Source organism: Aspergillus mulundensis (assembly GCF_003369625.1).
Source record: "Aspergillus mulundensis strain DSM 5745 chromosome Unknown scaffold_2, whole genome shotgun sequence".
NCBI classification, from domain to species: domain Eukaryota; kingdom Fungi; phylum Ascomycota; class Eurotiomycetes; order Eurotiales; family Aspergillaceae; genus Aspergillus; species Aspergillus mulundensis.
The window spans coordinates 302,945-329,869 of record NW_020797890.1 but is presented as its reverse complement, the minus strand read 5'-3'; the positions used below and the strand labels follow the sequence as shown (position 1 = coordinate 329,869).

The 26,925-nt window shown below is 51.9% G+C and overlaps 10 protein-coding genes across 10 annotated transcripts; 6 read left to right on the top strand and 4 right to left on the bottom strand.

The window, feature by feature from the left end:
- Positions 1–27: 27 nt before the first annotated feature.
- On the top strand, positions 28–1,194 carry DSM5745_02768 (ESCO family N-acetyltransferase; the record flags this gene model as incomplete). The annotated part of the gene is made up of 1 exon (XM_026744784.1): positions 28–1,194. One exon carries the CDS (start codon positions 28–30, stop codon positions 1,192–1,194), a length of 1,167 nt encoding a protein of 388 aa, XP_026605650.1.
- Positions 1,195–1,755: 561 nt separating this feature from the next.
- On the top strand, positions 1,756–3,279 carry DSM5745_02767 (uncharacterized protein; the record flags this gene model as incomplete). The annotated part of the gene is made up of 1 exon (XM_026744783.1): positions 1,756–3,279. One exon carries the CDS (start codon positions 1,756–1,758, stop codon positions 3,277–3,279), a length of 1,524 nt encoding a protein of 507 aa, XP_026605649.1.
- A 344-nt stretch (positions 3,280–3,623) lies between these two features.
- On the bottom strand, positions 3,624–5,622 carry DSM5745_02766 (uncharacterized protein; the record flags this gene model as incomplete). Its single annotated transcript, XM_026744782.1, has 2 exons — positions 3,624–5,132; positions 5,182–5,622. The coding sequence occupies 2 exons, from the start codon at positions 5,620–5,622 to the stop codon at positions 3,624–3,626; spliced, it is 1,950 nt and encodes a 649-aa protein (XP_026605648.1).
- Positions 5,623–7,356: 1,734 nt separating this feature from the next.
- DSM5745_02765 (uncharacterized protein) lies at positions 7,357–9,199 on the bottom strand (the record flags this gene model as incomplete). Its single annotated transcript, XM_026744781.1, has 6 exons — positions 7,357–7,925; positions 7,985–8,072; positions 8,144–8,589; positions 8,649–8,771; positions 8,827–8,996; positions 9,048–9,199. The coding sequence occupies 6 exons, from the start codon at positions 9,197–9,199 to the stop codon at positions 7,357–7,359; spliced, it is 1,548 nt and encodes a 515-aa protein (XP_026605647.1).
- A 686-nt stretch (positions 9,200–9,885) lies between these two features.
- DSM5745_02764 (uncharacterized protein) lies at positions 9,886–10,875 on the top strand (the record flags this gene model as incomplete). The annotated part of the gene is made up of 1 exon (XM_026744780.1): positions 9,886–10,875. The coding sequence occupies one exon, from the start codon at positions 9,886–9,888 to the stop codon at positions 10,873–10,875; it is 990 nt and encodes a 329-aa protein (XP_026605646.1).
- A 750-nt stretch (positions 10,876–11,625) lies between these two features.
- DSM5745_02763 (uncharacterized protein) lies at positions 11,626–13,880 on the bottom strand (the record flags this gene model as incomplete). Its single annotated transcript, XM_026744779.1, has 2 exons — positions 11,626–11,998; positions 12,052–13,880. The coding sequence occupies 2 exons, from the start codon at positions 13,878–13,880 to the stop codon at positions 11,626–11,628; spliced, it is 2,202 nt and encodes a 733-aa protein (XP_026605645.1).
- Positions 13,881–14,842: 962 nt separating this feature from the next.
- On the top strand, positions 14,843–16,204 carry DSM5745_02762 (uncharacterized protein; the record flags this gene model as incomplete). The annotated part of the gene is made up of 1 exon (XM_026744778.1): positions 14,843–16,204. The coding sequence occupies one exon, from the start codon at positions 14,843–14,845 to the stop codon at positions 16,202–16,204; it is 1,362 nt and encodes a 453-aa protein (XP_026605644.1).
- Positions 16,205–16,441: 237 nt separating this feature from the next.
- DSM5745_02761 (anaphase promoting complex subunit 1) lies at positions 16,442–22,633 on the bottom strand (the record flags this gene model as incomplete). The annotated part of the gene is made up of 1 exon (XM_026744777.1): positions 16,442–22,633. The coding sequence occupies one exon, from the start codon at positions 22,631–22,633 to the stop codon at positions 16,442–16,444; it is 6,192 nt and encodes a 2,063-aa protein (XP_026605643.1).
- A 463-nt stretch (positions 22,634–23,096) lies between these two features.
- Positions 23,097–25,094, top strand: DSM5745_02760 (uncharacterized protein; the record flags this gene model as incomplete). The annotated part of the gene is made up of 2 exons (XM_026744776.1): positions 23,097–23,155; positions 23,213–25,094. 2 exons carry the CDS (start codon positions 23,097–23,099, stop codon positions 25,092–25,094), a joined length of 1,941 nt encoding a protein of 646 aa, XP_026605642.1.
- Positions 25,095–25,595: 501 nt separating this feature from the next.
- Positions 25,596–26,750, top strand: DSM5745_02759 (glycosyltransferase family 8 protein; the record flags this gene model as incomplete). Its single annotated transcript, XM_026744775.1, has 3 exons — positions 25,596–25,647; positions 25,756–26,200; positions 26,273–26,750. 3 exons carry the CDS (start codon positions 25,596–25,598, stop codon positions 26,748–26,750), a joined length of 975 nt encoding a protein of 324 aa, XP_026605641.1.
- Between the last annotated feature and the right edge of the window lie 175 nt (positions 26,751–26,925).

The following is a 26,925-nucleotide window of genomic DNA, read 5'->3' as shown; positions in this document are numbered from 1 at the left end:
TAATAGTCCTTTGGCAGAGGTCTCATGATGAAAACATACGGCCGGTCTTCATGGCGCGTCTACGATGATGACCAACGACCAGCGGTTAAGAAAAGACGCGTTCTATCGGATAGCGACTCGGACGCGGCTGAGAAGAGCCTCGAGTACGCCATCCGCGAGTCTGCGGCTAACGTGCGATCGAGTCCATCGCGTCGGAATTCTCTGGCACTTTCCGACGGCTCTCAGGACACCGACCTGTCGACACCTCCTTCCTCCCCACCGCCACGCCTATCTCCTCCTCCGCAGAACACCCGCAAACCGACCTTTTCCTTTCTCAAGCGCAAGCACTCCGCGACCAAGGATGGCGCCAATGGGTCACCTCTCTCCGAAGTGAACTCCAACAGTGTGCGCGCATCCCTCGATCCTCCGAAGAAGAAGGTAGCAACGCCAAATACTCAACAACCGGCGTTGAAGCAGATGCAATTAGATCTGGGCCATGAGGTACGGAAAACTTGTGCAACCTGTGGGATGGAATATGTGCCATCCAACGCAGAGGACGCGTCGCTCCATAAGAAATTTCACGACATGAACTCGACAGGAGTGGATCTAGGCAAAGCATTCATGAGGGCAAACGCGTCGCGATGGGTCTACGAAGCGACTCGTTTTGACGAGGGATATGTTGTAATAGTGGATCGCAAGTCGTCGCCTACCGCGAAGAACCAAGCCAAGAAGGTGCTTGAGGTGATAAGCAAGGAGCTGTCCTCTCCCGTTATTGAGGACGATATTCTATGGAGCCAGACTGAGCCACCAAAACATTCACGCAAGAACGGTGGGTCGGAGAAGGTTGACAGATACAAGGTCTTCTTACACATGAAGGACAGCCGGTGCGTTGGGGCATGTTTAACCGAACGTATCTGGGAATCTCACGCGGTGGACAAGGCATTTGTCCACATAGACGGCGCCGACGCGGCCGTCACTGTTCGCGCTGAGACCCATCCCGCGATTGTGGGAATCTCACGTATTTGGACGTCCGGCTCCTCAAGACGCAAAGGAATAGCGATGGACCTTCTGGACTGTGTCGTGAGCAACTTTATTTACGGGATGGAGATCCCCAAAGAGCAGGTAGCCTTCAGCCAGCCAACGAACAGCGGGAAGAGCCTTGCCCAAGCGTTCTTCGGGCCTGACAAAGAATGGCATGTCTACAAGGAAAGCTAATGTTGTGCATACAATTGCCATTTAAGATTTACGAGCACTAGCATGGTGTGCGATGCATAGAGGGAAGCAAGCATCCAATCCGGCCTTGCGCCTTTGCATTCGCTCTTCCTTTCTCCCTTTGTTTTCTTACTACATACTCGGCTAGCTGATACCCTTATTCATTCGGGAAATGGGCCATGAGGGAGGCATATTGACCAGCATTTGTCTGGGGGTTTTGTATTTGGCGGTGTTTTTTTTTTTTGGAATGGCGGATTTGGGGATATATTCTTTGGCTATTCTTCTCTGTACCATATACTTACCCCATATTTTATTAACTTTCCAGCTGTTTTCCGGCGGATTGCACATTGTCAAAAATAGATGAGCGCATGTAATGTAGAGGCTGTCGGCCGTTGTTCTTTCCGGAAGCCGTGCGGATGGTCAGCGGCCTTTTGTTGACGCTCGACGACTCCGCCATCAGCTTCACTCTCTCCCCCTCTTATCTCCCCCCCTCCAGTTTTTCCGCTCTCGTCAGTCTCGTCCCAAATTTAGTGCTCATGATCGGTGCTGCCAATTCTCTTTGCGATGTCTGGATTAAATCCTTTCCGCCCTAAGAAGTTAGAAGGTGAGGCTTCCCTTCCGCCGCTTCCGACTTGCCTGCGCGCAGCCTACAAGACCACCGCGGACCGGCTGACCCTTCCAGATCATACAGCTTATAAACATCAGCCTCATCTCTCTCCTCTCATAAAGTCGTCTTCAACTGCGTCGCATCCAGTTTCGCTTAGCCCTTCATCTACTGCCGCGGTTGCAGCTGGCCAGACGGACCGCTCTTCCTTGACTGCGGACGCCCCTCTCTCAACGGCCAATGCGCCTGGTCTGAACAATACAGTAACTTCGGATCCATTCAGTCAGAACTCTGATGTGAGCGATGATGACGCTGGACGGGGACAACGCCTTGAAGAGCCAGCAATATCTTCCCCTGGCGCTCTGTATTCTCAGGAAACCATCCGGGCTGATACTCGTCAGCTGCTTACCACGCCAACTGACCTAGCTCGAGGACAAACCTTGTCAACTGCTACTTCTCGATTGGAATCCCGGAATGTTGAAGAATTCCTGGAAGATACAGCCGTTTCCAGCTCGATCGCCTTCAGTCGGTCGTCCGTTTCGATGGAGGAAACAGATAGCGAGAACGCTGCCGAAAAGCGTCAGTCGTATGCACTCCCCAAAACCTCAGGCCGGCCAATCTCTATAAGCACGGGCATAAACCCAAAGGCCCTTGCTATTCGTTCGGGAAATAAAGACCGGGTGCCGCCTCCTCCGCCAAAAAGTCATCATGGAAAGCTGATCAGCTCAGTTCCGAGAATGGCACCGTCTATGTTGCAAACGATGCCTAGCAAAGCTACAAACGGGATCTCGTTTCACAGCTCCAGCTCTTTTGCAGGCCTTCCAGTGCCTCCTCGAATACGGCAAGAACCTCTTGAACATTTCGGTACACCCTCAAGTCAGCCTGCGCCGCCGACTGATGCTCTCCGGCGCAGTCAATCCCAACACAAGCGGCCACCCACTCCTCCGTTGAGTCGACGACATAGTCAAATGAGGCGTTCCAAATCGACGCTCTCAAAACCGAGCTCTTTTCAGTTGTCCACGCGCCATTCCACGATCGAGGTTCTTGCGTCGACATCATCAAGTCCTGGATCTCGGCCACTAACTCCTTCGGTACGGACTAGAGACTCGAGGAATGACTCGTCCACCCACGATGAGGAGAGCTCGAGCTTTACTTTACAGTCCGAGAACTTACCCCCAACATCTTACTTGCACACGACCGAAGTATCTGGCCTACAAATCCAGTCGAGTTCTCAGGGTACCTCAAGGCGAGCATCATCAATGAGCCACTTACCAACACCTCCTCCTCCTCGCCGCACTCGCGCGGGCAATCACGGCAGTGATAATGACTCGCGATCCAGTCTTCGTTCCGAGCACAACGCAAGTCAGGCTGAGAATCTTGTTTCGCACCCATCTAACGCGAAGGACATTCTGGCAGACCTGTCGCGATTGCAGAAAGAGGTAGATGATCTTCGAGGGCACTACGAAAACCAGAGAACTCGATAGCCCTGGAGAAAATGGTTAGAACAGACATGGCCCTGGAACATGCCCATCACATAGCCACTTCGATCTGCGTATATAATGAATGTTTACGAGTGGCACGACTTTTGCTTACGTTTACTGCAGCAGCCAATTGGTTTGACCACAGGCTTATGTTGATTCGGCGATAAGGACCTTTTAAATAGCTCTATGACTAGGTTACATGCATATATCTGCTAAGCGCGATAAATTTCTCTCCAATAGAAGCTATGATAAGTCGTACTTCAAGTTGACAAGACCTCGTGTACTTTAGATACAAAAGAGACAAGAAATAAACACTGCGTTTGCCCACAACATGAAATGGGATACGCTCAATCTGTTCCGAGACATCCACCGGTAGTCCCTCCGGCTTCCTTCTGAACTTTGTCATTACGGAAGCATTTTTTCACATGGTCTGGCCAATGCACAATCATCTTCCACTCATACCCATCCTTGTCTGGTCGGTCAAAGTATTTGAAGCTGTAGCTATTCACAGTCCAGCCAATGCAGTCACTCATGGCCTTGTAGAACTTTCGTCCACGGTCCGAAGATGCCCAGCCAGCGCCATACAAAGTGTATGTTGACATGCTGCCTTCGTCGTTGCCCTCGCACTTGCCGTACGGCTTTTCGATTACAGGCCAAGGTCGCTGTTTCCCAACTGGCCTGAGTATGTATCTGAATGATCCGAAGTAATAGCTACCGCCAAGCTTGAAGTTCATCGGGTTCTTGGTTATACGGTTGCAGCCATGTATTATGCGGTTAAAAGCTAGTAGGCACTGCTGTTCGGAGTACTCGCTCACTCCAGCCCGCGCTTCAATCCGGTAAGTGTGAGCTTCAGGTGTGCCCTTGTAAAAGAGACGTTCGTCGGCCCATTTCTGACCTTCTCGGGGGACCACTTCCTTGCAATAAGTCTTGACAGTTTCAGTCAAAACGTCAGTGCTCAGATACCGATGATCCGTGACCCATGGCGAATTGCAGTTGAACTGATCAATTTGTTTGCAGATCGGGTGTTCGATGCCCAGTATACCGGACCGCACAGCAATTATCGCCTCCATCACGAATGACGCCATTGTTCGATGGCCGAGTTCGTTCGGATGAAACAGCTTCCCCCATCTATCTGGAAGTCCGATCCCAAAGCTAGCTTTGTCATCTCCGGGACAGCCTGGAGGAGTAGGGGTGCGTGGCTCTAGAGCTTTCAAGGCATCGGCGGCAGGGTTCGCAGACTTGTACAAAAATGTGTTGTAGATGGCAAGTTCATCCTCTTGAATCTCTGTTTCGTTGACTTTCTTGTGGTATATGAGACCTTTCTTCTTGAGCTCATCATGATCAGACCCGCGAGACCGAAGGCTAGGGCGGAAAAAATGCAAGTCCGGCTGCCAATCATCTGGATATGCGCGCGTCGTTCCGGGGACGCAGAACTGGCCTTTGACGGCTTCGCGCGCCCATACTTCCCAGTCTGCGTAAGTGATGCGATACTTGATCCAAGGGTCGTGTTGATACTCGTGAATCACTTCCTTGATGGCCTTATTGATGTTTGCTACGAGATTATTGAACTTTTGACGTCGTTCAATAGTGAGCTTGAGACCTGAAAAAGGAAGGCCCTGGGGAAACGACCAATCTTGTTTGTCTGCGCATTCGTTGTTCTGGGTATTGAAGTATTGCGCATAGAGGGCAAAGACGATAATGCCGTTCTTCTTCACCTTGCTGTTCAGGGCGCTAAGGACCTGTCGAAGATTCTGTTTCAGAATTGTGTCGATGTTTTCTTGGGCCTTATCGAGGATGTCCTGGCAAGCCTTTTCGCCCTGAAAAGGAAGGAAGATGCAAGTGGTGAGGATACTCGACTGTTTCCTTGTCAGCATGGATTCTGTATCGCGCTTTGAAGGGGCATACAAGGCAGAGATCATTCCCACCAGCCGACAAGACAACGAGGTCCAGGTCCTGGCGCAAAGAAAGGGCTTGCTGGAAGATACCGCCAGTACGAGCTCCAGAGCAGGCAAGATACTCGAAAACTTTGACAGAAGGGCCTAGACGACGCTCTATAAGGGCAGGATACGAACGGTCGTAGCGAGAGCACCGAGTATCGCCATCCGACTTCGAGTATAGTTGACCAGAACCGATTCCTGCTGTGAAGCTGTCCCCAATCGCAGCCCAGCGTTCTACCCAGCGAAAATTGTCAGGGCTAAGGGTGTCAGAGGGAGGGGAAGAATGGAACACATTTAGAGTGTTGACAGGAGAAACGGCGATGTCAGAATGCTCGGGTTGGGAAACGGAAAGGCTAGTTATGGGAACCATAAAAAGCCAAGCCAGAAGCAATGAAAAGAGAACAGGCATCTTCATTTTGGCTGAAGGGACAAGAATGATAAAACGAAAAGAGGAAGAAACGACAGGAGGAAGAGGAAGATGAAGAGGAAGATGAAGAGGAGTGGTTGGAAAATAAGGAAAATGCAACAGGTTGGCCGAGGAAGACTCTTATTTATGGGGGTTTCCAGGAAGATTGTGAGTTTTCCAGTTTCCAAGCTTGCACTGCTGGAGTCACTTTGAGATTCACTCTGCTCTTACTTGCTTCATGCCTACAGGTGAGGTGCTGAGCCAGCCTTTCCCAGATTTCTGTTATTTACCACTGTAGTCACTCTCCTTGTCTATGCTCCAACCCAAGTCAATATCATTACTAAAAACGCAGTGTGAATCTCTCTGCCTGATGTTATCGTCAACTGTCGGGTTTAGCCCTCGCCAGGCACTGGTACACGTCACTGCAGGATAGTCACTCTTGAGACAGTCCTCACCCGAAACACTTTCTGGCTAGAATGATAATGTTGAGTCTAGATCAATCTGCATGCCCGAGGCTGTCTTTGAGGAGAATTGAGCTGAGGGCAGGGTCTGGTGCTCTCTTCGTTGAGTGTGTTACGCCGAAATTGACTGGGAACGGACCACGCTCTTAGACAGAGTTCCATTCGACAGCATCCTTGCTCGGCTGCTTGGATTGGGATCATGATCCTCTAGTTTGCCAATCCGTAGTGGGCCTAAGTATATACGTTGTCTGTCCATTCTGGGATGCGAACGGCTAGAAGTCAAAGGCGAGAGATTTTGGATTTTAGTCTAGGAGTTATATTGTCGTCCGTATCCAACATTCCACGAGCAGGGCACCTGATAACAATCACACATTTGCCAGTTCAGTGACAAACTCAACTGTTCCAAATCATGACTGCGCATGACAAGGGCTCGCGGCAGGTCGGACCCTTTCTTGTATACATGCTGGATCTACATCACAAAAGCTACTCCATAGCTTAGCTGTATTGATCTATCAAGCCTCGAAACTGGTGTCTAGGCATTATTGCGATGGCTATGTAGGTATACGCATATGATGCACGCTTCGAAGATTGACACTTGATAGCTGTACATGAGAATGGGCTACATCACATAAGGGTCGTCTAGCACGTTTGCCAATCCACTTTGCTTAGCCAAGCTGCATAAAGTAGGATAAACATGGCATGACTTCGAAGAAGAGAATACAAAGGCTGTCGCATCGGAGGATAAGGAAGACCCATGGCAAAATTTTTTACGTTCAAAGTTCAGCTAGGACACTCTATCAGATCAGGAAACAAAATACCTAAATGAAGAATCCGTATAAGTAGTACAAAGCACTGTTTTACGTGGCATATAAGGAAATTAGTATAGGGTTCGATTGCGCTACCCAACAGCTTTTTAATTTGCTAATAAAGACCTTTGGTCAAGAAGCTTAAGTGTACCTATCTAATTAAACAGTCAGGATAGAGGGGTCGGCGCATTTGGCATGTATAGATAAAGGAGAAATGGCAATCTTATGTTCTCACCTTTTTATTTTTTTCTTATGGGCCTTGGAATGACTTATACCTTGATAAAAAGGCGTTAATAACTTCAAGTTCCGGCTTATGTCCCCGAGCATTTACATAGCTAGAGCAACCTTAAGGCTACATCACGATAAAAACTTTAGAAGAATCGCATTGAATCTGATAAACTAAGAGAAATCTGTCTGGGTTGCATGGGTCTCAAGAGAAACTTAGCATTTCAGACCTCAAGGTTGTACATTTAGGCAGGCAAGTTGGTCGGCTCGATAATAGTTCCTAGATCCCCAACAAGATCAGGAAGCCCGTCACCCACAAAGGCTTTTTCTTTGCCCATTGCCTCGCCCAAAGCATCAATCAGGGCGCCATCATCCAAGTCAGCCGCCCAAACCATTGTGCCACCCAAGCAACGCTTATTGGCGAAGTCTAGCTTCATTTTCAAGGTTTCCGCATCATCGTAGGCAACCCACTGGTCTTCGTCGAATACGGCAACCCGTACGGCAGCATCCTTGTCGAGATATGTCACACCCTTTTCAGTTTTGAGGATGTGGGAAATTTCAGTGGCCGAGAGAACACCGCCTGTATTTGTGCAAGGACCTGGCCTACCGGCGCCGCTCCATTTGCAGCCCGGTGCAATACAGTTGGGAGATTCGAGAGTAAAGCTGCGACCATAGAAGCCGAGACCGAGATTCACGCGGGAGGGATTGATGTTGTTGCGCCAAAGGAGCTCCAGAGCCAGATTGATTTCCGTGAGGTTCGTGTGCGCGAGGGCGTATGGACCCAAAGATTCAATAGGCCCGTCCCAAGTACCGTCTGTATGGCGGTTAGCACACAGCGAGTCGCAGAGAGGAGCGGGATAAGAAAATACTTACGGATATCGTAGGTCATAACATTTAGAAAATCAACATGTTGTTCAAGACGGATGATGTCAAAACCTCGAAGATACCAATAGGAGGCAGGCTTCACACACAGCAACATCCAGTCAGTCATCAGAGCATAATGAGTAACAGAAAATGGAAGAGAAGACGTACCAGAGTAATTGACAGCCCAATCGGCCTAGGAATCTGATTCAACCGACCTCGGAGCCGCTCAAGCAAGGTGACGAAGTTACCAAAGTCTTCGGGCTTTCCACCGCGATCATCGGTAACAGGATATTCCCAGTCCAAGTCAACACCATCAAAGTTATTATTCACGATGAAGCTAAGCAGCGACTCGAAGAAAATATCTTGCTTTTCCTCGGATGCAGCAAGATCAGAAAAGGTAGTTCGGGTGGCTCCTGGATCGTTCATTGCCCAACCACCTATGGCGATCCAGACCTTCAGCGACGGCTGCCGGTTCTTGAGGGAGGTGACGGCACGGTATCTAGAGCCGGTGTTCTGGTCCATGGGGGCAATCCGAAAGGTCTTTGGGTCGATGAGCGCGAAAGCGAAATTGATGTGTGTGTAGATTCCAAGAGGGATATCTTCGGGTGCCATTGCTGCATCCAAGGTAAGTATGATAGTCTGCTCTTGAAGGACAAAATTTGGGGGGACTTACTGTTGCACTTCCGCTGATCCATGTTCCAACCTTCAAAATAACCTATGGTCCGTTGGTGAGCGCTGGTGCCGCTGCACTGAGGTGAAACCACAGTTTTGTCTCCACAGAAGTCGGTCGTAGTACCTGGAAGAAGTCAGTTTCGACATGTCAAGTAATTCATAAGAGACCAATTACATACCACAGAATCCAAACTTGCTGCAACAAACGTTCAAAGGACAAGTCGAGTGATTCGACCACTGCATTCCCCAGCCAGCGTCACACTCGCTCTTTCGGTCACAAGACGAGGTACATCCTTCTCCACAGAAATCTGGACCAAAGCCGCAGACACCTTTACCGGTTAAGTCATTGCTAGTTGATGTTAGTACTATAACACAAGGGTGATTGGAGGGGAAGACACACAGAGGGCCGCAGCAACCAATAGTGCAGGGCTTGGAAAGAGAGCAAGTGTAATCATTGTCGGCATTGGCAAGGACCTGGAGACCGCTAAACTGGGAGGCAGACACTTGAGCAAAGAGCCCAAGGAGCCCAAGGAGAAAGACCAAGAGCTTCATCGTGGTTGAGTTGAAGATTTTTACCATAAAGGTTGTCAAAGTTTTTTCTGATAGCAAGGAAGGAAGAGAGAAGATGAGAGGGAGATGATGAAGAAAAAAAAAAAAAAATTAGGCCGGGGGTTGAGGGGGTATTTATATTCAGTTGTCAGGAGTTCGGGAGTTCAGAAGTTCAGCATTGATCCAGGTGTGAATAATGGTCTCCAAGACTGAGTGACAGATCTGTGAATGATAGTCAACACAGGTTAACAGAATATAGTGAATAGGAGTAAGATTTGCAGCGCCCAGGTGTCTAGTGCAGCCTCCAGTAAATATTCACATGGATATTCACTTTCTTCCTTACTTTCTTTCACACTTCAAAGGCCTTGTTTAACACAACTTGCCCTACTGCCCAGCCTGCCTTTGTTTTCTTGTTCTCCATCTATCCTCCAAAGCAGTCATCTGATACCCCTTCCCTGTGTTGACTATTAACCAATCTCAAGGGCTGGTAAGTTCCGTCAAAACCACAAAAACCACAAATAACACAAGTACCTACTTTAAGCAATAAAAGACAATCAGCTTCTTCTGTCTGTTAAGGTTTCCTTCTCTTACTTCCTGAACTAACCATCGATCAGCCACTATTGCTGGTAAGTTTCACTCGAAGTCACATATATCAGACCACTCACTGTTTTCAGGCAACAGCATTGACCATGAGTAAGATGAAGTCTTTCATTCTCTTCATCTTGGCTCTTCTTCTCGTCTGTCACTTTCCTGTGGAAGCCGGCAACCATCTCTGGGAACCATCTCATCAATCCAGCTTGACCCATGCTCGTTGGGCGCATTTTGATAACCACCGCCGCACGTCAACCTCTCCTTGGCCGAACAAATTGATTCCCATATGTTATGGCAACCTCGAGGCTGAACGGGAGTTGGGCCCATACATCAAGGCGGCAATGGATCTTTGGTATGCGGCGGGTCTACCCGCAGAGTACAAGATCCAACGGGCACACCACTTGAAATGCGTCCTGGAGCGACCGGATGTTCTTTGGGTGTACATCGATCCGGGTGCCTTCTTTTCCTCAGTCGGAAAGGAGAAACCGAAGGAGAACCCGCGTCGAGGAGGACCAGTCGCCGCGCTGCACATTAGTCATAACCAACTTGGGGATCCAGCAGCCAATATTGCTCACGAGCTCGGACATGCATGGGGATTGCTTCATGAGAATCACAATCCGGTCTTCTGGGCACCGAACAACTTCGACAAGGTCTTTAAGTTTCGATGCGACCACTTGGCTGATTTTGACGATAAAATAATGGGCCTGCAGCAGTGGGAAATCTGGGGTCATGACGGTATTTGTCGCAGTTCGGAGGCAGCCATGAAGGCACAATTTTCCGCCTACCAATACTTGCCTATACATGACGCGGTGTCAAAACATGGCTGGTATGTTACTGAGGATGACGTTGACTGGAATTCTATTATGATGCTTCCGTCTTGGGTGGGCGGGAACCATCGAGGAAGCCCTCTGTTTCACTTAGATGGGGGCCTGATCGGAGCAAACCTTGTACCTTCGGCGCAAGACGTTGAAGGCATACGCCATTTGTATGAGTATAGACTGTCATACGAAGCGGAACTTCTTCTAAATGATCCCCGTGCGTTCGAATACAGCCTGTTCAGGCAATATGCTCCCGGCTGTGGTCACTAGCCCTAGGACTCAGGTTTCTGACAGCAGAGACCTCAACCAGGCACGATCACCACGATGTTCGAAAACTTGGTTTGGGTCATGTTAGGCATAAAGCCACATGAATCAGGATTCTTTGGAAGAACAAAGACCACACTGGCGAATTTCCTGTACACATTTCCTATGTTTTGTTTGTTAGTTAGTCCTTTTGTATCTCTTCCGAAGTCGATGTTTGGGGATGGCAACGCACCAACAACCTAAACCGACGGGCTGAACCGGAAGAGAGAATACTGCGTCCGTTTTTTTTTACCAGAAACAATCGATTGTTTTCGTTTTCTTTTTAATCATGCCGCAAGGGCTGTAGGAGTTCAACTGTGTTCGTATTGTGATGGAGAGAGATAAAGCGCCAGACTCGTAGCTAAGCCTGACGATGTTCAATCCCTAACTACCTATCTAGTAATATAGCAAAGCAGTACACCAGTTCATGCATCAAAACACGCTCTCCTAGGTTCCGCGATGATGAAAGGTACCGATGTCCCATTAGACTGAGAGAATAACCCGTAACATTTGCACGTGAAGCAAGATAGTTAAAGAAACATGATTCGGCGAGCGGACGGCATAAAACAATGCCTACTCATTGTGCGTCCGTCAATTCTTCTGTGGCCGATCCGGAAAAAGAAAACCCCGTGAGCGATGAGAGAGCCCGACTCTTCAGAGAAATCAGTTCCCCATGGCGGTAGGATGTCATGGAACGGTGGAAGAAATGGGATAAAGCTATTTCATGACGATCTCCGGTCCTGCCGTTGAAGGAAGTCCTGGCGGAGCAGGTGCAATATTTGGCCGAGGTGCCAATTCCACCATCGGCGCTTTGCCTCCTCGAGTGCTGTTTGAACCGCCACGGCCCGAAGCGCCTCCGCCTCGTCCTTGGGATGGAGTACCGCCTGCTTTGTCCTGATCCGCTTTTCTGCTCTGGCGAGGCCGGCGGTTGATATTACCACCCCGGGACCCAGGACCGCGTATGGGAAGGCCAGTTTCTTGAGAAATGGGGATTGCAGCCGCTAGAGGCAACTGTTGATGCGTTGTTGCTGGAGCCCGACTTCGACCACCGCGCCCTCGTCCTCGCCCTCGTTTGATCGTGCCATCCGCCCTGGATCAGCCTGTTAGCTTAAGAGTCTTACATAGGAAAGAAGGAACACATACCTCTCAACCTGAATCTTATCTCCTTCAGGTACTAGGGGACCACTGTACACAAAGAATCCGTCCTTACTTGCAGCAGCCTGCTCCTGCCAGACCATTTCGCTATCATCCACGAAAGGGTCCTCACGATCATACTCTTCTATTTTCCTTCTGCGGCGCTTCTTCGTTCCCTCTGCAGGATCATTTGCTTTCGCAGTCGCAGCACTCATTGCGCCATCGCCGTCCATTTCGCTGTCGCGCTCAGCATCGAAGCTCAAATCCTCGTCGGCACTTTCCCCGGCTGAAATTCCTCGCCCCAACCGGTCATTTCGCTCTAAAGCAGCGCCTGCAGCGGCCACGCGGGCCATCCGTTCTTTGTGGGCGGCTAGTCGTGGATGAAGGGCGTTAAATCCATATTGCTCCTCCGCCAATCGGGCAAAGTTCACAATCTGGTTAGGAATTCCTCTGAGAGGAATATGTACGACGATGTTGGGCGTTGATCGATCGGGTTTATCGGAGGTATTATCATCCACTCCAAATAGAGCATTAGAAATGAGGCCGGAGCCCTGCGGTAATGGAGGAGGGGCCTCTTTCGCGGGCCGTGAAGGTTTCGGAGAGGGCGGTTTTGATAAGGGCGCCGTTGGGGTCTTGGATTCCTTCGTAGAGGCCTTTTCAACGGCTGCAGGGGCGGGACGCTCGTTATCCACCTCCATTGCCGCTGGTCCCAATGATGTTTGCTGAGGTTGTGGTGCAGGCGCGCTGGGTTCGGGCACAGTTGGAGGCACCGAAGGTTGCGACGAAAAGATTCGGGTGTGGGGCTGGCTTTCTTGAGATGCTAGCGTTTGTGGAGGAGGTCCATACGGAGACTGATGTCCATACAGAGATGACGACGAAGGCGCGTGAGTTTGAGCAACTGAGGGAGCGACTGGAGTTGGCGGGTAACTGGACACGGCGCGATTAGGTGAACCGTAAGGACGTGGAGCATACTGAAGTGGTGAAGTGCTTTGAGGTGGATCGATGATGCTAGAAATTGCCGGTGAAGCACTGGCGCGAAAAGGCCGCGGTGAAACCGGACGTGCTGGAGGGCTGAAAGAAGCAGAAGCCGGAGCTGGAGGGGGCACGGTGGCCGGCGAACTCGTGCCAAATGCAGAGCGAATTGGATCATAGTTTTGTCCGCTGCTTCGCTGTGGGGGAGGAGCCAATGGTTGGGATTGGGGACGAGAAGGTGGCGCGGAGACCATCGTCGGGTATGGCGGTGATGTTGTAGGCGCTGGTGCTTGAGAAGGAGTGGGCTGGGTAGGGTGAATCAGCTGAGACGTCAGGTCAAGATGGCGAGACTGCGGCATCTGGGATTGAGGTGGAGGCTGAGAGTGATTTGTTAACAGCGGTGCGGCTGCAATTGGAGGACTGGGCTGCGGAGTAATAACCGGCGCAGTGGTTACGGGCGCAGGAACCGGGGTCGAAACTGGAGCTATCGAGGCTGCAGCAGAAACGGCAGGGGCCGGGTCGGGGCTTTGCTTCGGCGGCGTGCCTTCTAACCTGGGCTTCTTGCGGGGATTTGACTGGGCGGCAGTAGGGTTGTTGGATATAGTCGAGGACTTGTCCCGCGGGCGACGAGCCGGCCGCTTTGATTCCTTCTCTTTGTCTTGCTCCTTCTCCTTTCCCTTTTCCTTCTCTTTATCTTTATCCTTGTCCTTGTCCTTAGATCTGGCCGACTTTGGGTTTTCTTTGCGATCGGGTTCAGCAACGTCGTCCTTCTTTCGGCGCGACCGTCGGGCACGGGTTTGGGTTTCAGCTGGTGGTTGTGGCTCGTGTTCGTCCTGAGCCGACCAAACGGGCGGCCCCGTGGACATTGTGGAGGAAATCAGTGAAGTTGGTTCATTGAAACGGCGCGAGAGCGGCTTAGGGCGAGAGCGAGGGCTGGGTCGTGGGAGGAGGGCGTTGGCAACCGGAAATGGGATATTTGCGTATTCCGAAGACAAAGCCGTAGACTGAATTTGATGGAGAAAAGACAATAACTGATGAAAAATGTCCCTAGGAGACGAAGGCCGGGGAGGAGGGTTGATGGGGGATGGAGGAGTGGATGAAGAAGGGGAAAGAACACGAGGAGAGGACGGAGCAAAAGGCCGGCAGAAAAGGGGAATCGGCAGGCGAAGACGAGCAGAAACAAGACAGCAAGAAGGGTGAAGAAGGGCTGCGATCAGATAGACAGTATGGCCGATAGGTGTGATATCCCACCTGGTAGATCAGTGAGCAAACAAATAGAGGGTTCTAAAACGAAGGCCAACACAAAGGAGTTGACGTGTCTCTATCATTTGGGGGGAGCCTCCTATTGTTGGCGTTCAAGTTGGCGACAAGAAATAACCGGATATCATTTTGTATGTATAGAACCAACTTTGGTGACCGCCAATGCTTCTGCTGCCATCATGAAACAGAGCCCATCCTCCCTCCCGGAGAAACGGATGTAGCAGCAGTTGGCTAGAGCTAATCTACATATGAAAATAGATAGACCGTCATGGCTGAACATGCAAAGCCTGGACAGGTGAGGATGAAACTAGGATCTGGTGATGCAGGACTCCGGACTTCCTCAATGGCCGATCAGATGATCCCGAGCGCTTGTCCGTTTCTGGCGCGCTAGTCACGGGATCCGCTAGGTCTTTCCTGGACTAGCCCGGAATGTTTAACTTTTGAGCCGCATTGACTCAGCAACGCTTTGCCTGTCTTGGCGTATCCCACTTGGCGCCGTGATTTGGAGTCTCCAAAGTTCAAGCTTCATCTTCATAGCCCAGAAACCTTTGAGCACGCACATAGAAACATGGCTTTCCGCGGCGAACGCTTTGACATTGATCTTGACTCCGACTCAGAGTCCCCCGCACCCACTTTCGCGATCCCTGGCGTCATCGGGGAGATCCAGGAACGTTCCCCCGCCGCACCTCCCGCGCCTCCAACTCTGAAGTCCGCCAGTGGCTTTCCTGCTCATCGCCGTCGCGCCCCCAAACAGTCCGCTTTCAAACAACGCCAGACACAGCCCAAAGCTTCAACAAACAGATCAGAAAATCCGTCATCTGGTCCACAGGATGAGAAAGCGGCTATTGGAGAGCAGAATCGCCAGCAACTGGCATCGATGTCCGACGCAGAAATTCAGAAAGAACGCGAGGAACTGATGTCCACACTGGACCCTTCCTTACTCGAACGGTTTCTTCGTCGCGCTCGCATTGATGATGATGAGCCCGCGTCCTCTCCCTCCACCCCGGCAACGAACGACGCCACCAAAGGTTGTGCCTCGAAGCCCGATCCAGCTTCTGTCCCAGCTCCAACCCCTGCGCAGTTACAGAAACAACCCACGAAATCGAACAGCCGCCCTGCTTCAGATGATACCCCTCCCTCGAAAATTCCCGAAGACCTCCATTCAGCAGCAGACTTTCCAGCCTCAGGATCCGTCCACTTCCCCACGCCTCCGTCCCGCGGCACACAAATGCCAACGTTAGACCCTTCATCGCCATCCTTCCTCTCAGATCTACAAGCGCACTACTTCCCGAATATCTCGCACGATCCATCATCACTCTCTTGGCTGCAGCCACCCTCCTCAGAACCAGACGAACCGGGCGCCCCTCCCTCCTCCGCCTACCATCCGGGCAGCAGCGCCGAAGCCGTACACCCCGCATTCCTCCGATTTTCTCTAATCGGCACCATACTCTCACCCTCGACTTCCCTCTCTCTACCAACAACGCTCGGCCTGCATCATCACGGCGACGACCCCCACGCCGCCGGTTACACGATTCCCGAACTCGCGATCCTTAGCCGCTCCTCATTCCCCGCGCAACGCTGCATCGCCTGGCAGGTTCTCGGCCGCATTTTGTTTCGACTGGGGAAAGGACAGTTTGGTGAGCGTGGGAGTACACTGGTTGAAGGGCTTTGGTCCGTCATTGAGCGTGAAGGAGTTGTGGCTGGGATGCTGGAGGAGGCGGACTCAGCGAGTTCTTCGTCGTCTGGTCGTGCGGAGAGAAGCTCTACAGGTGCGGTGGACAATCCACAAGAGACTTCTGGCGCAAAAGGGAGTGGGCTTGGACGGCATGCAAGCGCGTCAGCTTGGGCTGTTGAAGCGGTCTGGTTATGGCAGATGGGTGGTTCCGGTGATAGGGGGATTCTGAAGCCTGGTGCTGTTCGATCGCAGTAACAATCATTCCGCTGAAAGGATTTTTTAAACATAGTTTTGCATTTTGAGGTTGAGAAATATCTTGTGTGTTCGATATATGTATCATAACGAGGAACGGTTCTCAAAGTTACTATAATAATAGCAGAGTATCATGCTATGCAAGGTCAAGCCCATGAAAAAGCACGCTCCTAATAACATACCACATGAGCCTCTTCCCATATCCCTAACTCCCGTTGTATTTGTACAGATCTTCTGCGCCTAAAACCCTCTTTCCCCACCAGCCTGAACCCCCCAAATCTTCCATCTCAACTCCTCAATATAATCCTTCCTCAGCCAGAGCCCGCTCGTCGACGCAGACCCCAACTCCTCTCCATCACCCTTCTCCCCATCGTTCTCTGACGGGAAAGAGGAGCCAGCGTCTATCCAAGCAAAAAGCAATCTCAGCTGCCAGAGCCGGTCTCGCACTTCGTCCGGGCTAGCACCGCGGCCTGTCGCCGCTTGTATGACGTTTTGCACGGTCCGCTCGGTGAGGAGTTTGCTGTCTACAGCGGACTGACGAAGCCAGGGGGCATCGTGCGGGGTAGGGGATGAGCGCGGCCGTGTAGGGAAGGAGGATGGGAGGACGAGTTCCTTCTCCCGAGCGTCTAGGAGGCCGTCCAGGGAGTCTAACTGGAAGATCCAGTCCCAGATACTCTGGGTTGCGGGTCTCGCTGTAAATCGGTGGGAGTTCTTGGCGAGGAGGGCGGAGACGTCCGGTAGAGCGGAGGGTGGTAGACCCTTGCCCTGGTTAGAGGCTGAGGTGGAAGATGAAGAAAGGATATCTTGGGCGCTGCTCAGTCCGGCTAGTGTGGAGCAGAAGAAAGAGGAGCCGGTTGGGTTGTAGGTTGCTTTTCGGCGTAGGTAGATCGACTGGTCGCCTCGTTGGAATTTCTCGCGGACTTCTGGATTGGAGGTGAAATCTAGGACTAGCGGCCAATAGTCTGGACAGAGGACTTCCACCTTGGCTATGCGACTCAGGTCAGGTAGTAAACAGGGAGCAGTGAAGGTGTCACTGAGGCCGTTGGTGTTTGTTATGGTAATCGGCATCGATACCGGTCGTTCAGAATCAAGATCACGGGGAATTATGCAGCGTGGTTCTGCGGCAAGGACCCATAAGTGACGGAAGGCTTGCAGGTGGCATTTGTTGTCGAGCACCGTTGTTGGGAAGATAGGATAAAGGGAGCAGATTAAAGACGCGGTTGCGAGGTTCGAAGTGCCTAATGTATAGCTTCCTCCGCCCAAGAACAGCATTCCAATAGCCATGTGAGCGGCCATATGGCTTCCGTATGGTGTATCAGGATCCACCCGACCGTGAAGAGAACGTAGACGCCGGAACAAAGCCAAGTCTCCCGTTCCTGCCATGACGGCCGCCAGGGACAATGCAACGACATCTTGGCAGTGGCGGACCGAGTTTCGAGCCAGCCTTGCATCGTAGCTGGCTGTTGGAAGGCGAGAGATGCGGATGAACTGGTCGAGGTAAGAAAGGAGGATATCACGGACTATTGGGTCCGGCGAGCCAGCGAACCGTAACCCAAGGGCGAAACAAAGACCGGCAATGATGTTGAAGAACGGCATATCGTTGCTTTTCAGACGTCGCACACCAGTCAGACGGTAGCGGCGGCGGTATACTTCTGGGAGACTCTCTATAAACCAATCATCACAGGCCTGGATACGGTCCCACATGATGACATGTCGCGCGAGCGTGCGGAGAAGGAAGAGATCCGGTCGTACATAATCAAAGCGGACTGTGGTGTCGGGAATATCCACCTTTTGGGCGAGAGTCTCATCGTTGGTCTTCATGAAGATGATCGCTAGAGCAATCGTCGCTCCAGCCGTTGCTCGGTCAAGGACGTGAGCTAGATCGACGTTCTTAGTACCCACCGCGACAGCGAGTAATCTCTCAACTATGTGCATATCTCGCATTCCCTTTAGGTCTTGGCCCTTTCCTAGGTTAATGAATCCAAGGGCAAATCCTGCAGCTAGCCGATACCCCTCATCACGAAAACCCTCGTGAGTAGCGGAGCCTTCCTCCGCATCCGAATTCTCAATCTCTGAGAGCATAACTTCACTCATTCGCCGATGTTGAGAATTGCAGTACAAGAGGCCTATACCCATGATTCCCGCCGTCTGCGTCAGCGGTGATAGGTTGAGCTCTGCGGCTCCCATAGGGAGCATCCTGGTTACATGTACGGACAGCAGTCGAGTGACCAGTGTGTCCATTGTGCCGAGGTAGGACGCAGATAAACCAAGCAATAGACCGATTGAAGTCATTGTATGTTTGGGAGTCAGGTACTTGAAAGCCACCCATTTAGCCAGAGACCGCAAATGTCCGTTAAGACCCAGCGCCAAAAGGAAACCAGCATGCCGGTTCGTCAATTCTTGGGGCTTGTTAAACAGAATCCACGATGTGTCAATTCCCCTCGAGTTTCTCGAAATAGCGAGGCCAGTGGAAACTCCGTTGTGGAAGAAGGCCCAGCAAATCTTCTCCTCGTGGAAGGAGGCTCTATCTGCACTTATAGTCACGTTTGAAGGTTTCATCACGCATTGCAACGAGAATGATGGTATTGGGAGCTTCTCAGTGAGGAGAGGAAGGCGACCACTAAAAGCGAGCATGGCACGCCCAGTCGGGATGGACAACGTCCGCAGGGTAACTAACTGTACCACCTCTTTTTGTGCCTCAAGCAGATCCGAGTCAGTCCACTCTGGTTCCGGGGTGCACTCTGCTGCAGGGGCCTTGGACTGGTTTAGTAACCGCGCGGCTTCAATGAAGCGCTTGTCCTCGCGGAAGATCAGTCTTGTTACTGAAAAGCGATCAGCTTCAGCGGAAGCTTCAAACGAGTTGATCGCATCAATATCCAGTGCAGAATTGCTGATATGATGATAGTCACGCATAGAATCGTGGGAGGCATTGGGCTGGGACGGCGGAGGCGGACGAGCGGTACTTAATTGACTCATTGAGATGTTCAGGTCGTCTCGGTCAATTAGTTCCAAGAGAGATGAGTTCCACGAGGTCGAAGCATGGGTCTGCGACTGGAGAATAGCCTCGTACAAGGGCGTGCTGACGCCCGCTGGGAATGTCTCAATAACGCTGCGCGTCAGTCCCCAGCGATGAAGAAGTTGTATCCGTTCAAAAACACTTGATTTATCGTGCATTTCGTGGACGAACCCTTCGAGCGCAAGAGACCTCGGAGTCAGAGTGGAACACCACTGCCACATCCTTCCTCTCCTTGGGTGATCATCAGAGTTGATGAGGTTAAGTAAACTCCAGAAATGACAGGGTTCTCCACGCCAGGCCTTTTCTAAGAACGCGTAGATTGAAGGGGGTGCAAGCGGTTCAACAGGAAGTTTCGATCCGGCCATCCGAGTATCCTCAAATTGCCAGCGGCCTATGCTAGCGATTTCAAGTCCATAGTAGGAATCCTTCGTCCAATTCCAGGAGGACCATCCAAGCCACCCACCCAGCTGTGCTAGGACTGGGGCAAGGAGGCCCAATGATTTGTGTGATTGCTCTTCATCACACGCTGACAGCTTCTGCTCCTCTCGAAGGAGGTGCAAAGCAACTAGAATGGTACATATGGGAGTGTGCTTTGAATGTTCACTGTTGACGAGTGCCTTGCGAAGATGGCCGTCGCTTCCAATCGCCATATTGCCCCGAGGGCTTCGTAGAAACTCCCTGGTTAGTGCGGCGCACCGGAGAAGATAGGTGTTTTTGCGGCAGGTAGAGCGACTAGACGGGGGCGTTTCTTTGTGAAACTTTCTCCCGTTGCTGGCCGTGCTGTCGTCTTCAGCATCTTGCTCGACAATCCAATCCCAAGAGGCAGTGTTCATCCAAGGGGCTACCACCCCAGAGGACCCGGACTCTTGATCTAGCATAGATTCCCAGCTCTCCGTGTCAACATAGCTACCACTGCTAGACCTCAGGAGGCCTCTTTTTCTGCGAGTCTGCCTGGCCGTGGTCCCGGAGTAGTCACCTTCAATGAATGGAATGGCTTGTGCAAAGAGAGTAATCACCAGCGCAGTCCACTCAAGGTCGTTCTCGCCCGTTTCCCGTTCCTGAAGCCATTTCATGGTTTCCCACCAGCCTATCAAAAGCCCGTCGGCCACCTTGTCAGGAAAGTAACCACCCAAAGCAAATCGGCACACACTAAATGCTTTCTGAACCAGGACATTTGTGGGTTCCATACGAATCTGAAGCTTATGCCTTCGCTTCGCCGAATCTATTACGTCGAACTTGCCGTCAGCAGCAGAATGGTCCAGGCCAACTATGGTAATTGAGGAATCAGTCATAACGCGTTTCATGCCCCCTTCTCGAGGAAGATTGACAGTCATGATGGAGGAAAGCGCATCGGTTTCATGCAACAGGAACTTGTCAGGCAGGTCAAGGACTAGAGGGCTGTTCCACTGCATCTGTAACTGTAGGATCGAACTCCCAGTGTCGGTCACACTCAGGGTGATAATTCGCGAGAGACCTCCGTCTACCACCTTGCATACATCTAACGTTCCCGAGGCATGCTGAATGCCGGTTGCTTGTACGAGTATAGTGCGTTCATCAGTGGCCGGCTTAACTTTGGACCTCTTCGAGAACACAGCATCTTTCGTCGGCTTCTTCACACTCTCAGCTCGTATGCTGACGACGGTCAAAGATTTCGCCTCTTGATCCACCAAATAGAGAGCCACCGGCGTCGAGCTCCCACTGTGCGCGGACGCGTAGTCCGTCGGGCATATGGTTACCACTTTCAATTTCCTGGATGACTTCAACTTCGATGGCGCCAGAAAGCTTCCAGAGAACTTTGAAGAAAAGCTTTCCACTTTAAACAGAAAGACCTCTTCGGGAAGACCGGAACCTGACTCTTTGAGATTCATATTCTCCATTCCTTCGAAGAGACTTTCATTATTCAACTCCTCCAGGAGTTTGTCTGCAGGGGGGTCGACAAAGCTGCTTGTGGTGCTGTAAACGGAACCGGCTCCAGGTGGTAAGGAACCCCTTGGATTGAAGCCAAAGCTACCGCGGGCGCTGCCTGCCCCTATTGACTGCCGCAAGCCCGATGGATAAATTGTGCTCGACTGGCTCCCTGTCGCAAGATCAGAGAACGCAATCCTATCCTGGCTGGTCGCTAGGTCCGCACGGGCTAACATCGAGCTCACTCGTCTGGAAGTCTTCGAGGGAACACCGATTTCGGTGAACTCCTGACCCAACTTAGAAGCAAAATCATCCTCATCGTCATCTGGTCTTCCTTCAGTAGAGTACTGCGAGTGAGACATGACAGATGCGTTCCAGTTATCACCCCTTGGGCCAAAGCTCTCTCTCGCGGTGGTAGAGCGCGCACCCGGCGTTGTTGTCCCTGGGGTCATTCCAAAATGGGAGCTACGCCTCTTAGAGCGAGTGCCGCCGGTTTCGCGGCGTCTTTTTTTCTTTGAAGACGGGACAGTCTCGCTCTCCCGATAACGCGCGTGCCAAAGTGTATACAACCCGGTAGTGGTATTGACAGTCAAAACGAGGATAAGGGGAGTTTTCGGATTGGCAAGGTATGTTCCTGATAGTTCATCGCGGGGGGAGACGTAGATGATCTCGTCTGCAGGGTCAAGGACATCATATCCAGATGGTCTACTCAACCTGCTCGTTTGTAGCCATCGAGAAGCTTGATTCGTTACGACCAAGCCCATCTCCGAATGGGGGTCCATAAGAGAGAATACCCTAGGGAGATCTGCACGCTTGTTTGTACGGGGCTTCCAGCCAGGGCTTTGAGCTGGAATGGTGCTCAATGACGCTCGTTGCGCCTTGCCTGAAGACTGAGAAGCGCGAAAGTCCTGGGAGAATGACAAGAATGAATTCGGTGGCGCCATTGGGTGGCCACTAGTGTGATTCTCGTCGGCAACCTTCCTCTGCAATAGTAAACCACGAGGTGTCGCAAATACCGAGTCGACCTCGAATGGTAGAGGAACGACATGGCTGTTGCCCTCCAGGAAGAAGATATGAGCTTGCGACTTGAGAATGGCGACTAATGCTCGTGATGAGTCTTTGCTGGATGTTCTTCCCCTTGCTTCTGTGCCCTCTGATGATTCCGTGTCGCTGGGCTGATCTGAATGACTGTTCGTCTTATGCGATGCTGTAGAAGACCCGCCGCTGGTTCGTTTGACTTTGCTCACGGCAAAATTTGTCAACAAAGCATGCCGTATATCCTCCTTCTCGAGATCTAACCGGAAGACCCTCTGGATCACGCCCGCCCGAGACCATACCACACAGCTTTTTGTCCATACTAACTCGTCCTCAACAGGACCGTCCGGGCCCGTATCAACGGACGTTGACCATGAGTAGAGCTTCTCTGATGGTTCGGGGGGCAAAAGATCCTCCGCGATGAGAAATGGGATGGCCGGCGATTCGTGCAGGCCGAGAGACCGTACTGTAGACATTATCAAGGCGGCGTTTAGGCACAGCGGGGAGAAGAGCGTCGGGCAGTTGACGCCATTGTTGATCGATCGGGACGGTTCGAGAAAGAGGGGCCCAGTAGTAGAAAGAGGGAGGTGCTGATAGCAAGCTTGGAAGTAAAATTAACGAAGGAATGAAGTGTGGTTGAACCGTAGAGCTGGAAATGAGCTCTGGAAGTGACGCGGTGGGCGCGAACTGAATGAGCGACGGAGCGTAAATACCGACGAGTCGCTGCCCGGCGGCTTTTTTCTTCCTCCGCAACACAACACTCAGCCAACTCCGACCTCTCTCTTTCATTCCAACGCGCTCTTTCGATTTTTATCTTGGGCCTCTAGTCTATTCATGTGATACTAGCTCGTACGGATTTACCTTGTAAACCCTGGTCCAGCCAACTCCTAGAAGGAGCTCTCAACGGGCCAAGGTCGTTGATCAAGCATCAGACACACGATGCCTTCCTTTCCCTCTCGACCGCTCGTCAGAGCCAGAGATGATGGGCTACAGCTGAGGTGTGCATTTATACTTGCGCTTCTTGTCAGTAGTCGCTAACCTGTTTGCTCACCTAGTTACCAGCTTCCTCACCGTGTTTACACCGCTCAAGGCTACCCGATCCTCGCCCCTAACGGCTCTTCCGTTGTTGTCTATGGCTATGAAGATGGACTGAAGGTCATTTGGCGAGGAGGACGGCCGTTTTCGCATCAGAGACCACCACCCCCGAAGCAGGACACACCGCGGAAGCCCAGCCGTAACAATGACGATGCGATCATGATCATCGACTCCGATGATGAGAGCATGGCGGACACCCACAAAGACGAGGAACCAGAAGCCGCAACATACGATTTTGAGGATGAGGACCCCGAGGTTGATCCTGCTCACCCGTACGAGGGTATTCTGCGCCAGATTGATATACCCCTTGGAAGCCGGGTCATAGACATCGCTGTTCCTCGCGTGCTCCCCGAGAGTGCGCGCTCGCACCTCGACCCGTTCCCAGCGATCCTGAACAAACTTATTGTCGTGTCGGCAGTATGTGCAGACTATTCTACACGCGTTGTGACAGTACCTTTGGCTCCTCCGCAGCCGACGGGAAACGACATGGCTGCATGGGGTATCCAGACATTCGCAATCAGCGCAGTATCGCATCAGGAGATTCCGCGAGGAGTGAGCATCACATTCACTTACCAGGAAAGCGACTCGCAGGACGGCGGTCAGGGAAGATGGGAGCTTCTCGTTGCCACTCATTCCGCGGAGTCGTCTGGCTTGCTCGTCATTCATCGGATTCCAATCGCAGAAGACAAAAAGACCGACAACGTTTCATATCGTCTCGTGGCCGAAGATGTTGAGACGAAGCGTCGCTATCTACCCTCTCCCGCGCAGAACATAGCTTTCAACCCGTCCATGTATCCGGCTGCAAGACATTCAACATTGTTGGTTTCGTTTCACTCAGGCTGTGTCAAGGTGTACTCCTGCTTCTCCACAAAACCATCCAAGTCTTCTCGAAGAGCTGGTGCAGCGCAGAATGATTATGAAACATCAGAAACAGAAGGAAAATGGTTGATCAGTCTCTACCCCGGCTTCGAGCTGTCATCGTCAAACCTTCCGCGGCGCAAGTCTATCACGAATGCCGAGTGGGTGTTGGGTGGACGAGCCATCATGGTGCTCATGGCAGATGGTGACTGGGGAGTCTGGGATCTCGAAGGAGCCGGACCTGGTACAGCCAAGGGCCCTCTCCAGCGACAGTCAAGCGTGCAAGGCGTGTCAGGTGGAGCATTGACTGCGTTTTCAGTCAGCGGGCGTATCCTCAGTTTCCCCTCTGGTGGCAAATCGGAGACGGCGGTTGAGCATCGCCCGAGGTTCGCTCCAATGACCCCTTCGACTAAACGTATCCGCGAGGACACTTTGCTGAAAGGGAACGCGGCTGGAACGTCTACATCGTCTTTACGTGGCGGAATCTCGGTATACCAGACGAATACTACGCAGGACGCCTTGCCAGATGAATCGATTCTCATTCGACATGGAAGCCAAAGTGCTGTCATACCCAGTCTCTTGACTCTGTGGCGGAGCGCTGTCAAGTCGACAGGAACACTGGATGCATCCAACCGTTGTCGGGTGACACCGATTCATGATATCGCGCTCATGGGTGAGCCTCTGAAGCAAATTAGCCACGTTCCTGCGCCTTCTCGCCAATCTCACCTGGAGCCCCGGACGTTTGATATCATCGTCGCCGCAGAACATCGTCTTGTGATTCTCGCTGCGAAGCTGACAGAGCCGGAGCCGGCGCCTATCTCCCACGCATCGGTCGCGGAGTCTTCTACAGTCGAGGCGGACCAGCTCCGACTTCGCCAAGGAGAGCTAGACGTCGATGGAATGGACCGGCTGCTGAATGGAATGGCGCACGGCCGCTCGCTTCACATGGGAAGCCCGGTCAAGCGGACGCGGATTTTTGCATGATGTACAACAGCTAATAGGATCAATTACAGATACCCTTCCGTTTTACCTTTCCGCAATACACTCTATGTTCGTTCGATCTGCACATTCGCGCTGTAAGGTGGAGCGCAAGGCGAGGATCATGCCTTGAAATGCCTCTTGAGGTATAAGCTCTGTATCGGCTGCGATATATCAATGGGGACGCTCTATGCATACTCTTCGCGTCCCGCCCATACCACGGCCTGGTCTCTTCGGTGCGCTGAAGGGGCCGGGCAGCGCTCGCGCGTGGTGTGGACATCAAGATCTAAAACCCCTTTGTAGCTGTTCCTTACTAGCACAATGTCATTGATTCCATTGTCCGATAGAAGATCCAGATGCAAGTTACATAATCACCCCGCGGCGGGGATCGGCGATATCGCAATCGGCGGAAACTATTTGGAGTCGCAAATCCCCTTCCCCAATTCCTCCTTCTCCTTCAATGAGTTATATACACCTGCCTACCCATCCTAGCATATACACAGCGTGATGGCTCTCCCCTCAGCCTCAACCTCAGCCTCAGAGCCCCATCCAAAAAAGGGTACCACCACCACCACCACCACAATGCACCCTCCTCCACTCCACCCCTAATCGCATTCGCATTCACATCCAAGAATTGAAACCCCCACCCTAACAACGCTCTATCAAGTCTGGGCCTCCCTAATAACAACCCTCTCCTACCTCCCGGGCCTCCTAACCCTACACCACTCGCTGCGCCTCTCGAAAACAGCCTACCCCTTCATCGCCCTCTACACGCCCTCCTTCCCACCCTCGGGCCTCGAAGCCCTGCACCGCCGCGGCATACAGACCCTCCCCGTGCCCCCCGTGCAGCCAACATCGAAGCCGAAACACGGGTACGCGCACGACCCGCGCTTCGAGGATGCGTGGAACAAGCTCGTTGTTTTCTCGCTGACGCAGTTTGAGAGGGTCGTCCTGCTCGATGGGGATATGCTGGTTCGACGGAATATGGACGAGCTCATGGATGTTGGACTTGCGGGCCATAATGGTAACGATAACGGGGGAGGGGTTGTCTTCGCGGCGAGCCATGCCTGCGCGTGTAACCCGATGAAGAAGGCGCATTATCCGGGACATTGGTACCCCCCCCTCTATTCCAGCCGTTCCTCATATTCCGAGCTACGCTAACGTCTATGCTTGCTTGTCACCAGGATCCCCGCAAACTGCGCATTCACGACCCAACATCCCGCCCCGGATCTCGCGCAAACGACCGGTGCACCCTCTGCTTCTGGCGTCGGCATGCTGAACAGCGGTCTGCTGGTCGTGCGCCCCTCGCAAACCCACTTTGCGACAATTCAGCGGTTCCTTGACGACGCCGAAAAGGTCGACAGCTACGTGTTTCCGGACCAGGAGCTTCTCTCCGACGCGTTTAAGGATCAATGGGTGCCGTTGCCATATGTGTACAACGCGCTCAAGACGATGAGGGATCCGAACGTACATGGGACGATTTGGAGGGACGAGGAGATTAGGAATGTGCATTATATTTTTGTGGTGAAGCCATGGCAGGAAACGCCGCCGGCTAGTATAGAGGAAGAGGCGGCTAAGGATGTGCTGAATGCGTGGTGGTGGGAGGTTAATGCGGATAGGCAGAGGAATGAGAGGGAGAGGGGGATTGGGGATGGTATTTAATTGATTCATGGGATGGTTATGATCTATATTTATGCTACGCACGAGGTAAATAGATGTCAGCCATGTACATGATTCATATGCAATGTGATGCGACAATGGGCCAAGAGAAGGCAGCAATATGTTTGGTAGATTTACATATGCAACATGGACAAGTCCAGCTCAAAGAGTTGTAGAG